Source organism: Cynocephalus volans, chromosome 16 (genome assembly GCF_027409185.1).
Source record: "Cynocephalus volans isolate mCynVol1 chromosome 16, mCynVol1.pri, whole genome shotgun sequence".
Taxonomy (NCBI): domain Eukaryota; kingdom Metazoa; phylum Chordata; class Mammalia; order Dermoptera; family Cynocephalidae; genus Cynocephalus; species Cynocephalus volans.
The window spans coordinates 5,251,117-5,268,859 of record NC_084475.1 but is presented as its reverse complement, the minus strand read 5'-3'; the positions used below and the strand labels follow the sequence as shown (position 1 = coordinate 5,268,859).

The window sequence follows — 17,743 nt, the reverse complement described above, 5'->3', positions numbered from 1 at the left end:
TGTCTCCAATCATGTCAGAAGTCTGTCTCTTCTGCTTTCTTCACATAAGTGGTTAGTGATGTAGGGACTATCAGATTTGTAGATGTACCTGAAGCATACAAAGATTCTTGAGTGTTTTTTTCCTTTCTCCTCCTAACTTTGCTGGCCTCTGCCCCCATAGACAATGCTGGACGAGGATGATGTGAAAGTTGCTGTGGATGTCCTGAAAGAACTGGAAGCTTTAATGCCCAGCGCAGCAGGCCAGGAGAAGCAAAGAGACACTGAGCACCGGTTTGTCCTTAGTGTCCTATCCTTTGGAAGTTTAGGATACTGTTATAGTTGAAGTCTGTGGACCAGCCAAGCAAAATTTTGGGAGAGTTTACAGAATCTGGACTGACCATGTACCATATTCTCGGATCTATTTTTGTTGCATCCTGCTAAGAGTATGCAGCAAATGCTAAGATGTTTAGAAGGTGGAAATTGGGGTTAAAAGAAGCAGAATATGTTTATGACCTGATCCTTTATTGGCCTGCAGAGGTGTCATAGTTTTTGAAACTCTAATTCATTTGAACACTTAGTGGGCACCTACCATGTGCATGGCACTATGCTGGGTACTTGGGATGCAAGGATGAAATTGGGCTGGTTTCTTTTTCAAACAGGTACTTGTTGGTTTGTTAGGGATAGGACAAAGAAGAAGAAGCGGAGTCGGAGCCGAGATCGAGACCGAGATAGAGAACGAGATCGAGACCGAGATAGAGACCACAAGCGGAGACACCGATCCCGCTCTCGATCACATTCCAGGACCCAGGAAAGGAGTAAAGGGAAGTCTAGATATTGGTCCAGGAGCAGGAGTCAGAGTCCTCCTAAAGACCGGAAGGACCGGGACAAATATGGAGAAAGGAATCTGGACAGATGGCGGGATAAGCATGTGGACCGCCCTCCCCCTGAAGAGCCTGCCATCGGGGACATTTACAATGGCAAAGTTACCAGCATCATGCAGTTTGGATGTTTTGTACAGCTGGAGGGATTAAGGTAATGGCTGGCGCTCTTCTTTCACACCAGTGATGGGCAGAATTTCTTTTAGCACTGGGGGTATTTACATTCTAAAAAGTTATTATGATTAACGACACTTTAATCAAATCAGCTCTACCAGGTTCTTAGAAGCTGACCTTTTTTTTTTTTGGAAATGTTACAGAGCCATTTTTTCCTTCTTCCGCCTTGAGTTTAAGTCCATTTTCTCTTGTTTAGTTCCAACAAGGGTAGAAATTGGTTGGAGAAAGGTATTTTTAGGCATGCTCCAGATGTGTCTGACTCTCCCTCAGAAAGCGGTGGGAAGGCCTGGTACATATCTCTGAGCTCCGGCGAGAAGGCCGTGTGGCCAATGTGGCTGATGTGGTGAGCAAAGGCCAGAGGGTCAAGGTCAAAGTGCTGTCCTTCACTGGGACCAAGACCAGCCTGAGCATGAAGGTAGGTGAGATGTCTGGTCTGTTTCCACATCTGATGGCAAGGGAACGTAAGAGGACAGCAAGTGAGCTAGTGCCCTTGTTCTTATGCCTTAGGATGTGGATCAAGAGACTGGAGAAGATCTAAACCCAAATCGACGAAGAAATCTTGTTGGGGAGACCAACGAGGAGACCTCAATGCGTAATCCGGACAGACCCACTCACCTCTCCCTTGTCAGTGCCCCTGAAGTAGAGGATGACTCGCTGGAGCGCAAGCGCCTCACCCGCATCTCTGACCCAGAGAAGTGGGAGATCAAACAGGTGGGGCTCTTAGCTTTCATGGCCACATCTTCATTCAGCATGTAGCATGGTGGGTAGGAGCGGAGCACGACAGCCTGGGTGGCTTCTGGCCACTTAGTAACTATGTGATCCTGAGCCGAGTTACTCTAGCTCTTTGTGCCTCAGTGCCTTCATCTGTAAAATAGGGCCATTGGTGGTGGTGTGAGGAGTAAACGAATCAATAGAGTTGAAACTCTTAGGTTACTGCCTGGCATATGGTGATTGCTACATAAGTGTTTGTTATCGTTTTTATCATTCTTCAGTAAATGTTAGAATCACAGTGTGTCAAGCACCATGCAGATGCTAGGGCTACAAAAACAAATATATCATGGTTCCTATCTGTATTAGTCAGTTTTCAGTTGCTTCTAATAGAATACCTGAAACTGGGTAATTTATAAGACCACAGAATTTATTTTTTAGAGTTTTAGAGGCTGAGAAATCCAAGATTATGGGGTGCATCTGGTGAGGGTCTTCTTCTCGGTGGGGACTCTACAAGTCCTGTGATGACTCAGGGTATCATGAGGCACGAGGCTGAGCAAGAGCTTGCTCTCCTTGTAAAGCCACCAGTCCACTCCCATAATAATTCATTAATTGACTAACCCATTAATGGATTAATCCATTCATGAGGGCAGGGCCCTCAGAATACAGTCACCTCCTAAAGGTCCCACCTCACAACACTGCCACATTGGGGATCAAGCTTCCACATGAGCCTTGGAGGGGACAAACATTCAAGACATAGCACTACCCTTGAGGAACTCAAAGTCCAGTGGAGGAGGTAGAGCTAAACAAATAATTGTGGAGGGTTACATATTACATAATAAGGAATGTGCAGAGAGCTACAGAAACAAGGAAAGGAGCAGGTAGTTACGTGGTACCAGGTACCTTCCTGGGGATGACACCCTTGAGCACATGCTTTACAGCACCATATTGTAAAGTCCTTAGGGATGGGATATATGACATTTGAGGTCCTGACGTCCTGGGTCAGAGGAGGAAAGAATTCTTGGTTTCCTACGTGAAACCTCTGTAATTAACTCTCCTGGAAAAGAAGAGTTTCGATCCTAGCAGGTTGCAAATGCTGCTTTTTGTTCTTTGGCTAGATGATTGCTGCCAATGTGCTTTCCAAAGAAGAGTTTCCAGATTTTGATGAAGAGACTGGCATTCTCCCTAAGGTGGATGATGAAGAAGGTAACTAGCCATTTGGATTGAGCAGGATGTGGATTGGGAGGATAATTGTCAAGTTGAGCCATCGGACTGGGGTGGTTTGTTTGTAGTTTAACCCAGTGGCTGTTAATCATTTGTTCTTTGGGTCTCACCAGTCATCTCTCAAAGAACAAGGGTCTTTCCATGATGGAAGCAAAAAGTTCATTTCTTTGTTTGTTTGTTTGTTTTTTTGTTGTTTAATAAAAAGATAACCGGTAAGGGGATCTTAACCCTTGACTTGGGTTGTCAGCACCACGCTCTCCCGAGTGAGCCATGGGCCGGCCCCCGTAAAGAAAGTTCATTTCTGATAAGCATTGATGAATTATTATACTTGTTGCTTATAATGAGTTTTCAGCATATAAAAAGTTATAATTATATTTTTAAGAATGAATTTGATCTCATGTTCTTAGTATTATTCTGAAAACCCTTGATCCACCTAGATTATCTCTGAGTTGCCCTGGAAACAACTTTTAACTCAGCCCTATTAATGATTTCTTTTGAATTATGAAATAAATCCTTTAATAGAGCATATAAAATTTATATAACAATAAAAAATGAGCAACTACATACCCAGCACCCAATTTAAGAAGTAGAACTTTACCATCTTCTCTGAAGTCACTACATGCCACCCTCTGATTAGATCTTTCTCTTTCCTCCTAGTGGTAATCGCATCCTAAATTTTGTGTTAATCATTCCCTTGCTTTTCTTTAGTTTTACTATGTAATATCTATCCCTAAACATTGTTTAGTTAGTCTGTTTTTGAACTTAATTCATTTGCTTTTTTTTTTGGACCTATTATCATGCTTTTGATATTTATCTATGTTGATATTTGTAATTGTATTTCATTCATTTTCATTGCTATAGAGTGTTTCAGTATATACATTTACTGGAAGTTATCCATTTTACTTTTGGTGGACATATGGGTTTCTGTTTTTTTTGTTAATCTTTAAGAATAATGCTATTATGAAATTCCTACATTTGTCTCTTAGTGTGTATGTGCAAGACCTTTTTTTCCTAAATACATAGAAGAATTACTGGGTAGTAGGAAATGTGTGTGTTCAGCTTTACCAGGCAGTTCCAAATTGTTTTCCAAAGTTTTTGTACCAGCTTACATAAGTGTAAGTTAGTTTCTTTTGTTCTACATCCTTGCCAAGATTTGGTATTGCGCAGTTGTCCGACTAATTTTTTTTTGGTTTTGCCAGTCTATTATGGATTAAGAATACTGCATAATGAAGATGGATGGAAAATGCTTTAGTACCAGTTAGGATGTCAGAATAGCATTTTTCCACAGGCTTAACTTCTTTTGAAAGCAACTCTAATCTGTTCTTGGGCTGGAGCACAAATGCCCTAGAAATGGCTGGGGACCTGGGGATTGGGGACAGTCACCTGGGTTAGAGTTTCACTTGCATTGCTCTCCTTTTTACCTGAGAAGCTATTTTTGATATGTCCAAGGAAATTAATTGTTTTAATGAAAATGATTGGTCATTTGTTTTTGGCTAATTCTTCTTTTCGGGGGACTTTTAGATGAGGACCTTGAGATTGAACTGGTTGAGGAAGAGCCTCCATTCCTGAGAGGGCACACCAAGCAAAGCATGGACATGAGCCCCATTAAAATTGTTAAGGTGAGGAGTGCTGGGACTTCAACCTGTAAATGTGAAGTGGACTTCTTTTCCTCACAGTATTTATTTTCACCTCTAATATTTATCATTTCTTTGTGTTGGGAACATTCAAAATCTTCTTTTAGCTAATTGAAGTATACAGTAAATTGTTAATTTTAGTCACCCTACAGTGCTATAGAACACTAGATCTATTCCTTCTTTCCGTCTACAAGTTTGTATCCATTAACCAACCTGTCATTATCCCCCATCTCCCCTCCCCTTCCCAGCCTCTGGTAACCACTATTCCACTCTCGACCTCTATGCAGTCAACTTTCTTAGCTTCCACATATGAATGAGAACATGTAGTGTTTCTCTTTCTGCTCCTGGCTTATCTCACTTAACATAATGTCCTTCAGGCCCATCCATGTTGCTGCGAATGACAGGATTTCATTCTTTTTTATGGCTGAATAGTACTCCATTGTGTATATATAGCACATTTTCTTTATTCGTTCATCTGTGATAGACACTTAGGTTGATTCCATGTCTTGGCTTCTATGAATAGTACTGCAGTAAACATGGGAGTTTAAGAATCTCTCCGATATGCTGATTTCCTTTCCTTTGGATATATACTAGTGGGATTGCTGGATCATATGGTAGTTCTGTTTCTAGTTTTTTTGAGGTACTTCCGTACTGTTTTCCATAATGGTTGTACTAATTTACATTCCCACCAACATTGTATGAGTTCCCCTTTCTCCGATAAGGACTATTCTAACTGGAGTGAGATGATACCTCATTGTGGTTTTGATTTGCATTTCCCTGGTTAGTGATTTGAGTATTTTTTATACACTTGTTGGCCATCTGTGTGTCTTCATTTGAGAAATGCCTATTCAGCTCATTTGCCCATTTTTAAATCAGATTATTTGGGTTTTTGCTCTTGAGTTGTTTGAGTTCCTTGTATATTCTGAATATTGATCCCTTGTCAAATAAATAGTGTGCAGATATTTTCTCCCATTCTGCAGGTTGCCTCTTCACTCTGTTGATTGTTTCCTTTGCCGTGCAGAAGCTTATTAGTTTGATATAATCTCAGTTGTCTATTTTCGTTTTTGTTGCCTGTGCTTTTGAGGTCTTCTGTATAAAGTCTTTGCACAGACCAATGTCCTAAACCATTTTCTCTATCTTTTCTTCTAGTAGTTTCATAGTACCATGTCTTATGTTTAAGTCTTTAATCCATTTTGAGTAGATTTTTGTATACGGTGAGATATAGGGCTCTAGTTTCATTCTTCTGCATATGGATATCAAATTTTCCTAACACCATTGTTTGAAGAGACTATCCTTTCCCCAGTGAATATTCTTTTTTTTTAAAAGATGACGGGTAAGGGGATCTCAACCCTTGGCTTGGTGTTGTCAGCACCACGCTCAGCCAGTGAGCGAACCGGCCATCCCTATATAGGATCCGAACCCGTGGCTTTGGTGTTATCAGCACCACACTCTCCCGAGTGAGCCACGGGCCAGCCCAACCCAGTGAATATTCTTGACACCTTTGTTGAAAATCAGTTGGCTATAAATAATGTGGCTTTATTTCTGGGCTCTCTATTCTGTTCCATTGGTCTGTGTGTCTGTTTTTATGCAAGTTTCATGATGTTTTGGTTACTATAGCTTTGTAGTATATTTTGAAGTCATTTAGTGTGATGTCCCCAACTTTGTTCTATTTGCTCAGGTTTGCTTTGGCTATTTGGGGTTTTTGTGGTTCCACACAAATTTTAGAATTGTTTTATCTTTTTCTGTGAAGAATGTTACTGGTGTTTTGATAGAGATTGCATTGAATCTGTTAGATTACTTTGGGTAGTAGTAGACTTCTTTTCTTAAATGAACAGGTCAGGTTATTAGATCTGTGTAAGTAGAACTCAAGCCACAGAAGGTATTATTGACTGTTAGCCAGGGTCTAGGATATTTTTGTTTCAAATGGAGATTACCTTGGCTTTGTTGCTTTGCCTGTTTAATTCTTTTGTGCTTATTTAGTGTGTTTTGGGAGGAAGTGGAGGCAAACAGGAGTGCTTGATCTACCATCATTGCCTTTGGCCTGGTTCTTGAAGTCTGAAATCATTGTCCTGCAGACTCAAAAGCAATTTTGAAGGGCTTGCTTGACCAATTGGGGCTGCCCCCCATACAGAGCTATAGCACTGGGTGCTGTGGAGGGCAGAGCTGTGGGGAGAGTGCAAACCAAAATCCATATAATAGTTATAAAATTTAGGTGTAAAAAAGAATATTTCAAAGATCTCCCAGCCCAGCCACACATATAATGCTTATAATCCACCTATGATATCCTCTGCAGTGTTCTTCCCATGTGGTCATCTCAGAGCTGCTTGACGTTGTTATTGACAGGGAATTCACCACCCTTAAGGAGACACATTCCATCTTTAGATGGATCTGATCATTAGCTCGTCTTTAGGCAGAGCTAAAATCTGTCTCGCTGAGGTGTCCACATTGGTCTTAATTCTAGTTCTTGGGCTTATCCCTTTCTTGTATGTCCTTCATACATTTAAAGGTAGCCTCATTCCTATCTCTCTTGGGGTTCTCATCTTCAAGTGAAACAACTCAAATCCTTCAGTGATTTATCATTGTCCTTGGTCACTTTATCTGACTATGCTGCAGTTTATCCATTTCTTTCATGTAGTCTGGTACATTGACATGAACTTTATTCTAGGTATGGTCTCATGTTTTAGATTACAGTGGTTTAACATCTATGTTTTATTTCCTGGACATTTAACACATGCTTTTCCCTCTGTTGCATTAGAACCCAGATGGCTCCCTCTCCCAAGCAGCAATGATGCAGAGTGCCTTGGCCAAAGAAAGGCGGGAACTGAAGCAGGCCCAGCGGGAAGCCGAGATGGATTCTATTCCTATGGGACTCAACAAACACTGGGTTGATCCTCTGCCTGATGGTAGGACCCTCAAAGGGGTGTGTGGGACTTCTTAAAAAATCTGAGCCCTCAAGTACACAGGGAGGGGGCACTGCCAGCATACACTGCAAATTTAACCTTGATTTTTCACTTCAGTTAGAGCATGTTTGTTTGTTTTTTGTTTTTTTAAACAGATGTTTAAAACCAAAAATGTTTTAGTAACCCTGGTCAAATCATTAGAGTAGCTGAGTTTTTCCTCAGAATAACTTAAAAATTTTTATTCTGCAGATAATCTAGCTTTGAAACTTTTTTTCATATACTTTGTACAGTAAATATTAACTCCCAGATGTAATCATAACAAATATGTACTAATTTGTATTAGGCAACTGGGGATACAGATGTGAGTTAAACAGACATGATCCCTACTATCATGAGACAGCTTTGTGGGGAAGATGGATATTAATCAAATAATTACCAAAGAACTAATTAATTAAATTATGATCAGTAGTATATGATCAGTATTGGCTATGGTAGGTCACTTCACTGGGAAAATTGAGACCTGAAGGATAAATAGGACCTAGTCTGTCAAAGGAGGATGGGATGGGGTTTGTAGAGTGCATTACAGGCTGAGGAGTAGCCTGTGTTGGGGCCATAGGATGGGAAAGAGGACCTGATAGGAGGCTGGAGTGTGTGGCTGGAGTACAGAGAGCGATGGGCAGAGTAGCAGGCCAGGGCTTTGTAGACCGCATTAGGAATCTGAGCTCAATGCATTGTGCACTGTGAAATGTTGAAAAGTTCTAAGCAGGAGAGTTGCACGATCCGAGTTGCATTTCTAAAGGATTACTCGATGCCCTACATCCCTGTGTTGGATGGCACAGGAGTAGACACATGAGATGAATTAGGAGGCTTTTATATAGTCTAGAGGTGAGAGGATGCTGGCTTGAACATGGAGGTAGCAGAGAGGAGCGTTGTACTTGAGAAATGACAGGGGGAGCAGGAGTGACCAAAGATGACTTCTCGGTTTCTGGTGTGAGCACCAGAGTCAGTGATGGTACCTCTAAGATAGAGAACACTGGAGGAAAAATGGATTTGTGGGGAAAGATTGTGAATTCAGGTCTGGTCTTTAATCTGAAGTAACTACAGGACATCTTAGTATGTATAAGAGCTCAGAGGAGAGGTCTGGGCTGGAGAGAGAATTTAGGGAATTGTGTGAGCTTGGATATCAGTTTGGCTGCATGTAATAGATACTCAGAATATTAGATTAACAATAGAAGGTTGGAAATATTTATTTATTGTTAAAAAAAAACCCCTTCCATTTCCCTTTTCGACCCTTAGGGAAAGTCTCCCCATGACCTTTGGCCTCTGCCAAAGCTCACTTGTTTAGTTAGTAGACTTAAAGTATATTTTCATAGCTGTCTTTTGCTGTCAAATTTATAAACTATTTGCGTATTCTAGAGAGGCAGTAAAATTCTGCTCGTTCTTTTGCTCCCTACTCAAGCTGTAATTTCAGGATTCACCTTGAAAACATTAAGCTGAGTGAATGAAGCCAGACACAGAAGAGCACATATTGTATGAAATATCCAGAATAGATAAACCCACAGAGATAGAAAGTAAATTAGTGGTTGCCAGGGGAACGGAGAGTGACTACTAACAGGTATGGGATTTGTTTTGGGGGCAATAAAGATGTTCTAAAATTAGGTAGTGAAGATGGTTGCACAATTTTGAATATACAATAAACCACTGAGTTGGACACTTGAAAAGGGTGGCATGGGATATGAATTACATCTCAGTGTCACAGTTATTTAAAAAAAAAAAAGAATCCTAGGGTCAAATGATCAGATCTTCATTTCTCTGATCTAACCTTTTTTCTATCAGGAGACATCACAGGTGGGAAGCACCACTTATTAAGGTCTCTTTCCCTCTCCTGCCCCTACTGCCACTTCTGTATTCTTTTCTTTTTTTTTTTTTCATTTAAGGAAATTTATTTATTTTTTAATTGAAATGTATTGATTGTACATATTTATGGGGTACAGAGCCATATTTCAATACCTGTATACAATGAGTAATGATCAAGTCAGTGTAGTTAGCAGATTCATCATCGCAAAAATTTATCATTTTTGTGGTGACTGTATTCTTTTCTTCACATTAATTTGTTTCTCTGAGTGCCCTTGCCAAGGATCAGACTGCACTGAGACATGCGTGGTGCCCACCTGCCATTTCCTTTTTTTGCCCTGGGGACATCTGGAGGACAATACTAAGTTGCCTGTTTTCCTTTGCAGCGGAAGGTAGGCAGATTGCTGCTAACATGAGGGGTATTGGGATGATGCCCAATGACATTCCCGAGTGGAAGAAACATGCCTTTGGGGGCAACAAAGCTTCTTATGGAAAAAAGACCCAGATGTCAATCATTGAGCAGAGGGAGAGCCTGCCCATCTACAAACTGAAGGAGCAGCTGGTCCAGGTGAGAAGCCCTTTCATGAAAAATTGGTGGAAGAGCAGGGGTATTTTCTAAAGAAGGATGAGATTTTAAAATTGAAATAGCTGGACAGGTATGTGCATATTTGAAGTGGTTCTTCCAAAAGGGATAAAGAAAAAAACAGAAAATGTTTCCAGGTACCTTTAAAAAAAGGTATATTAGTGTGCAAATTTTTTTTCCTGTGAGGTAATAAATCTTTTTGGATTGGGTGACCGTAGAGCTGTTCCAGGTGGATAGAGTATTGTATTGCATGGATCAACAGCTCTGATCAGTAGCTGAGAGTGGGGACACTTGGCCAATGAATCCGTATAGATAGGCAAGGACTTTGCTTCAGTACTTATTTCCATATTCTGGAGTTCTGGTTTTAAGACCCCCAAACCTTTCTCGAGGCAACTAGTTTACTAGTTTTCAGTGAATCCTTTCAACAATATCGTATATTTATATCAGCAAGTATAAATGTATCTGTATGCATACACACATGTATGTGTTCTGTGTGTGTTTGTATATGGCAGTGTTCTGCTGGCTGGTACAGAGTTCAAACCCTGGACCTTGGTGTTATCAGCACCATACTAACCAACTAAGCTAACAGGCTAGCCCTTTTTTATTTTTTTTTCTTTTGAATGCCATTTTAGTACTTTGTTATGTGGATCTACTCTGGCTTATTTAACTAGTCCTGTATTATTAGACGTGTAGGTTGATTGCAATCCTCTGTTGTTACAAATTTTGGAAATAAGAAATAAGATAACTTTTGTGGGAGAAGTACTGGAGATTTGGAAGTGGCCATGGAAGGGAACAATTTTTATGTATCTTTTTAAATTTACTTTTGAATTCTTTATCTGTGTGTGTATGACCCTTTTTCTCGATTAGTGTTACAGAACATAAGCATTAATTGTTTCACTCCAAAGTAATGTGTGGCAAATTTTAATGACCATATTTATATATTTATATATATATTTATTTATATATTTGTATTCTGTTGCTCTCAGGCTGTCCATGACAATCAGATCCTGATTGTGATTGGAGAGACAGGATCTGGGAAGACAACCCAGATCACTCAGTACCTGGCAGAGGCAGGTTACACTTCCAGGGGCAAGATTGGGTGTACCCAGCCCAGAAGAGTGGCAGCCATGTCGGTGGCCAAAAGAGTGTCGGAGGAGTTTGGTTGTTGCTTAGGCCAAGAGGTAAGTGGATAGTGAAGCTGTTCTGGGAATGCCAGAAGAAAAATACAAAGACCTGGATCTCTTCATCTGTAAAATGGGAATACTACTACTTTTTTTCTCCCGTAAGGGAGAGGGTTTGTCATTGTCATCAGAGTCAAGTTGAAGGCAGAGTTTACTATGAGGAAATTACTGTAAGTCTTTGTTAAATTCTTACCTATTGAGATTATGAGTAATAGTCTGGGTAGAAATTTAGCTTGGTGATTGCAAAAAGGAGAGGTGTGTGTCCTAGTTTTTTCACTTCTATTCTGCTTTAGGTGGGCTACACCATTCGATTTGAGGACTGCACCAGCCCTGAAACAGTCATCAAGTACATGACAGACGGGATGTTGCTCAGAGAGTGTCTGATTGACCCTGACCTCACGCAGTATGCGATCATCATGTTGGACGAGGCACACGAGAGGACGATTCACACTGATGTGCTTTTTGGATTGTTGAAAAAGGTAACTAGGCACTCTTTTGTGACCCTTCTGTCTGTTGAAAACTGAATTCTGGGAATTGGAATTGAGTACCTGTACCTTTTTGGTTGGCCCTTTTTGGTAAACCACATTGCATTTCCCTTTAGACAGTTCAGAAACGGCAGGACATGAAGCTGATTGTCACTTCAGCCACCTTGGATGCAGTGAAATTTTCTCAGTACTTCTATGAAGCTCCCATCTTCACCATCCCAGGTCGAACATATCCAGTGGAAATACTGTACACAAAGGAACCTGAGACAGATTATCTGGATGCCAGTCTGATCACTGTCATGCAGATTCATTTAACAGAGCCACCAGGTAAGGGGAAAGAGCATTTTTTTTTCTATTAGGCCAAAAGTCTTAATAAGAGTATCTTTTTTTGCTAATCTTCTAAAAAATGCCTTTTAAATATTGGGCTCTCTGTAAGTCTCAGGCTTGCATGTTTGAAACGGTGGTAGTAAAAATATAAATTATGGTGTGCAGGGTTTAAATGCACCTATTTAAACATGGGTAGATATACCTTCTTGGTTTATTTAGAGATCAGAATATGAATGTGTATTTTCTGTTATTTGGAAGTCTGTTAATGTTTCTGTAGTCTTTGTATAGAACACATAGTTAGGAAGTAAATTAATGCTCCATTCTCATAGGTGATATCCTGGTCTTCTTGACTGGTCAGGAAGAGATCGATACTGCTTGCGAGATCCTTTATGAAAGAATGAAATCCCTGGGACCTGATGTTCCAGAGTTGATTATCCTCCCAGTGTACTCTGCTCTTCCCAGTGAGATGCAGACCCGAATCTTTGACCCAGCTCCACCTGGTAGCAGAAAGGTAATACTAGGCAGAAATGCAGCTCCCATGTGCTCCAAAATCATGTGGTGTGTGCAGCTGGCCGCAATAGGGATTGCTGAAGGTGAATGCAAGTCTCATTTGTTATCTTCTAGAAACTGGCCCAACCAGTTTGTTTAGGAATGAGGGTCTTATATGTGGTTTCTGCTCCTCTTCCTCTCCTCATTCACTGGACAGATGTTTTTTGAGTGTCTACCAGACTTTGGGCTAGACCCTGGGCTGCAGTGTGAGGACAAGCCTCCTGCTGTGGGGCATCCACAGGGAGACAGGCCGGCAACACACAGTGTGAACACACACTGCTGGTGCTTTCAATGCCAGAGCGGGAGCACCCAACCCAGTCTTCTTAGAGGAAGACTGAGATAGATCTAAGCCAATCCTAAAGAACTCGTGAAGGGCAGGGGGACGAGCATTCTGAGGACACAGATCCAGTGGTGATGGCCTGGAGGTGAGTGAGCGGGGCTAGTTCAGAGAGTTGTCTAGGTCTAGTAGCTGGAGCCAAGTGTGTGAGTACATATGAGACAACAGCAAAGGAGATGGGTGGACATTTTTTTTGAAAAACAGCTTTATTGAGATATAATTTACATACCATACAATTTACCCTTTTTAAGTATACAATTCAGTGGCTTTTAGTACAGTCGTGTGTCACTTAATGCATCGTTAGGTGATTTTGTTGTGGTGTGAGCATTCTAGAGTGTGCTTACACAAACTTAGGTGGTGTAGGCTACTACACACTTAGGCTGTGTGGTATAGCTATTATAATCTTATGGGATCATCATTGCATATGCGGTCCATTATTGACTGAAATATCGTTATGCAGTGCATAACTGTATATTCATAGCATTGTGTGACCATCACCACAATTGATTTCAGAACAATTTCATCACCCCAAAAAGAAACTGTGTACCCTATAGCAGTCACCTCACCATTCACCCCTCTGGTCAGCCCCTGGAAACCACTAAGCTATACTTTCCATTTCTCTGGATTTGCTTACTCTAGACATTTCATAAAAATGAAACCACATAAATGTCCTTTGTGACTGGCTTTTTTCACTTAGCATGTTTTCAAGGTTTATGCACATTGTAGTATGTATCAATACTTCATTTCTTTTTATTGCCAAATACTATTATATTATATAGATGTACCACATTTTGTTTATCCATTCATTGATTGATAGACATTTGGGTTGTTTCCAAATTGGGCTGTCATAAGTAATGCTACTATGAAAATTTGTTTACAAGATTTTGTGTGGAAGAGAAATGGATTTTAATAACATTGAAGAGTTAGAATGGACAAGACATGGGGGTTGCTGAGGAGGGAAACATGGGAGAACAGCAGGTTTGTGGGGAAAGATGGTGGATTCCTCCTTTGTTCTATTCCTCATGACTGGACTTCTGTTAAAGCATAGTTTCTGCAGCTGTGGGGCAGGTCGAAGCCTTTCGGGGACAATAAGATGCTGGCATGATTTGAGATGTCCTGGTGCCTCCTAGCAATGATTTTTCCAAGCAGTTGTGTTTTATTAGCTGAAACTTGGGTGGAAGAACAGTGGCAGTGCCAAACTGAGACTAATAATCTTCTAAACCACATATACTGCCGTACACACATACAAACCGCGGAATTCCTCTGTCGCCTCATGGTTCATTTTATGATCAGGAAAAAAACGGTCTCCCTCTTGTTCCACATATATGAACAGCCTGTTTTGTAGTCCAGATGTCTCGGTGGGGGAAAGAAAAATCTCATTTTGCACTAGCACATGTAATGCCAGGAAATCTCTGCTTTCCCAGGGTGCTAGAAAATTAAAATTGTAGTAATCAGCAGTGGATCTAGCAAATGAGATATGTAGCCATTTGCACCAAATGAAATTGGCTTTGATTGGCCTTAGATTTTTCTTACTCAGGTACCACCCCCTTTCCAACCTAACCCTTAAGATGAAGGCACCTCCCCTTCCTCCTATTGGAGGTTGAGCTGGGATTTAGTGTCATTTTAACCATGTAGAGAGGGAGATAGCTGCACACTCCCTTGGGAAGATGTCTGAGTTTAGAAACCGTATTTCATACCTCTGTGCTGAGCCTGGATAGCTCACTCCAGCTGTGTCCCTTTGGCCTGCAGGTCGTGATTGCCACCAACATTGCAGAGACATCTCTGACAATTGATGGCATCTACTATGTGGTGGACCCTGGATTCGTGAAGCAGAAAGTTTACAATTCCAAGACAGGGATCGACCAGCTTGTGGTGACACCAATTTCTCAGGTATGGCAGCTTCTATCAACAGCTTCCCTGAAAATCTGGGTGAGGGCTTTTCTGAAATTTTCTATGATTCTGTACTTAGAACTTTATTGTTTTCAAGGATGAACTTTAAAGATACAGAGTGCTTTAGTGGGATAAGGGAAGGTTTTGTGTTGTTTGTTTTTACCTTTAGAATGGTGTTTCAACATTAAAATGACCCATCAAACTTGAACTTTAAAAAATGTTTGAATCCTAGCACCCTATATTACCCAGTTTAGGTGAAAGAACATAATTTTTAAAGTACTGTACTTAAGGGCCAGCTCGTGGCTCACTTGGGAGAGTGTGGTGCTGATAACACCACGGCCACAGATTCGGATCCCTATGTAGGGATGGCCGGTTTGCTCACTTGGGAGAGCGTGGTGCTGACAACACCAAGTCAAGGGCTAAGATCCCCTTACCAGTCATCTTTAAAAAAAAAATAATAATAAAATAAATAAAGTACTGTACTTAGTATCTTTTAATAATTTATAAGATGATTATATGTTTCTTCAGTAATTATGGAATAATTTCCTGCCTAAATTATATTAAAAAATGAGTTACCCGATCACCTTTTTGATGGCAGTTTGGCAACAATGTATCCAGATTTAAAAGTTTATTTCTTTAATCTGTTCACTTCTAGGAAAGTATTTGAAAGTTAGATTGAACACATATCCACAAGTATTGGAAAAGGATGTTCATTGAAGCATTGTTTATATTAGGGGAAACCTGGAAAAATTCTAAATGCACTCCAAAACAGACATAGTTTAGTAAAATATGGTATATCCATTCTATAGAACGTTATGTGGTATTAACATGGTGTGTATCTATATTAATGACATAAGCATGTAACTGTGATATATTATTTGAAAAAATAATCATTTGAAAAAAATGAGCTATAAAGTAGCATGAACACAGTATAATGAAATTCTTGTTTAATAATGTATACTTCTGCAGAGTGCATGTGAGCAAGGTGTGTCTGAGACTGAAAGCATGTAGCCTAAATGTAAGCTGCGGTTATTTCTGGGTGATGCTGCTGGTTCCGATGCTGATAGGTGATATGCATTTTTTTTCTTTATACTTTTAAATGCTGTCTTAATCTTTTACAGTGTGCATGCATTACTTCATAGTCTGTGAAAACCATAAAGCTATTTTCATTTTGAAACTTAAGTAATAACTAATGCTTATAGAGTACTTACCAAGTGCCAGGCACTGTCCTAGGTACTTTTACATACTTTGATCCTGTGTGGTAGATGTTATCCTCATTTCACAGATGAGGAGATTGTGACACAGGGGGGTTAAGTGACTTGCTTAATGTCACACAGTTGGTGGAGGCAGGATTTGAACCTAGACAGTCTGGGTCTAGCTTGTGTGCTCTGTACCACTTCTCAGGGTGGTGTGTTAGACTCACAGTAACCCAAAAATTAGTCGCACATGGCTTTCCTGATTTGGAGAGAGACATCTACAGAATGTTACGGAGTCCCACCACTGTGTGTGATTGCTGCCTAGATTTGTGTGGTTAGTTGTCCTTTTGTACGCTATCCTTTGGTTTGGAGCTGGCATCATAATTTGTAAATCCTGGTACTATTTGTAACAACAGATGGTTTTATCAGAAAATGGCCCTCTTCAGATTGCAGTTCACTGCTTCCTAGCAACCTATGGCTAAACTACATTTTTTTTAAATTAAAAAATTAGCGCCTCCTTCCCCCCAAGTACAGAAATAGTTATTACGTTATTTTTGGAAAATAGAAGAAAAAAATTTTAACTACCCATAATCCTTGTACTGCCATTGTAATTATTTTGGTGTTTTTCTTTACAATCTTTTTCCTGTTTGTTTGGTCTTTCATTCTTGCAATTTTGTTAGTCAAGTTATGTATGAAGGTACTTCAAAATGTTCACAAAAAGATTTGTATTTTTTTTTTTTTTTTTTTTTTTTTAAAGATGACCGGTAAGGGGATCTAAACCCTTGACTTGGTGTTGTCAGCACCACGCTCAACCAGTGAGCGAACCGGCCATCCCTATATAGGATCTGAACCCGGGGCCTTGGTGTTATCAGCACCACACTCTCCCAAGTGAGCCACGGGCCAGCCCCCCTGTATTACTTTTTAATTCTATTTTTCCACAAACTTTTTGAAGTCCCAGCATATGCATAGGTATTTGATTTTCCTGACTATTAAGATAATACATGTTCAATATTGAATATTAGATGAAGTCTAAAGAATATAGAAATCATATGTAAGCCTACCATTGGAGTTAGCCACTGTTAACATTTTAGGATTTTTTTTTTCATTGAATCATAATTGATTATACGTATTTCTGGGATTCAGCGTTGACGTTAATATTACATTGTTTGTAACTTGCTTTTTTCACTTAACGTGAGTGAACATTTCCTTCTGTCATTGAACATCACCAACCTGATTTTTAAAATGGCTGCCCAGTCATCATTGATATGATCAACATAATTCGTGCAGTTCCCTTACATTTTTGGTCCTAACTGTGGGGATGGTGCTTTGTTGTCTTGTTTTGTTTCCTCTTTTAGATTGTGCTGCACTATATCAAAGGTAAGTGTCTGAGGTCCCTATAATGTTTCCTCCGTTCACCCTGCTCCTACTCCTCTCCCTTGAACAAGCTTCCCTGAAGTACTGAGTATGGAAGGGGGATGACAAGAGCATGGGTAGTCTTAGAAATGGTCCTAAAGGAGGTGAAATAAACCTTGTTTCTAGCATTGCCACTTGCTAAGTGCCCCCTTTTTACAGATTTCCTGGCTAAACTGTTCAGTGATGTTTGACAGATATATTACTTATATTTGCCCACCCCTCTAGGCTCAAGCAAAGCAACGAGCTGGCAGAGCTGGGAGAACAGGCCCAGGAAAGTGTTACAGGCTGTACACGGAACGTGCCTACCGAGATGAGATGCTGACCACCAATGTGCCAGAAATCCAGAGGACCAACTTGGCAAGCACAGTGCTGTCTCTCAAGGTAGAAATCACTGTCTTGTTAGGATGGGTCGGTGGAACAGTCTAATCCTA

General features: G+C 40.4%; 1 protein-coding gene across 2 annotated transcripts in view; it reads left to right on the top strand.

The window, feature by feature from the left end:
- The window catches only part of DHX8 (DEAH-box helicase 8), a 31,305-nt gene that overhangs the window by 5,303 nt on the left and 8,259 nt on the right, over positions 1-17,743 (top strand). For both annotated transcript variants that reach the window (XM_063080339.1, XM_063080338.1), the window contains exons 5-18: positions 161-270; positions 658-1,011; positions 1,302-1,446; positions 1,539-1,742; positions 2,858-2,945; positions 4,485-4,582; positions 7,353-7,500; positions 9,738-9,919; positions 10,921-11,115; positions 11,409-11,594; positions 11,717-11,927; positions 12,257-12,438; positions 14,563-14,703; positions 17,538-17,693. In XM_063080339.1, coding sequence (XP_062936409.1) covers positions 161-270; positions 658-1,011; positions 1,302-1,446; positions 1,539-1,742; positions 2,858-2,945; positions 4,485-4,582; positions 7,353-7,500; positions 9,738-9,919; positions 10,921-11,115; positions 11,409-11,594; positions 11,717-11,927; positions 12,257-12,438; positions 14,563-14,703; positions 17,538-17,693 — 2,400 coding nt within the window. The remainder of the gene's footprint in view (positions 1-160; positions 271-657; positions 1,012-1,301; positions 1,447-1,538; positions 1,743-2,857; positions 2,946-4,484; positions 4,583-7,352; positions 7,501-9,737; positions 9,920-10,920; positions 11,116-11,408; positions 11,595-11,716; positions 11,928-12,256; positions 12,439-14,562; positions 14,704-17,537; positions 17,694-17,743) is intronic.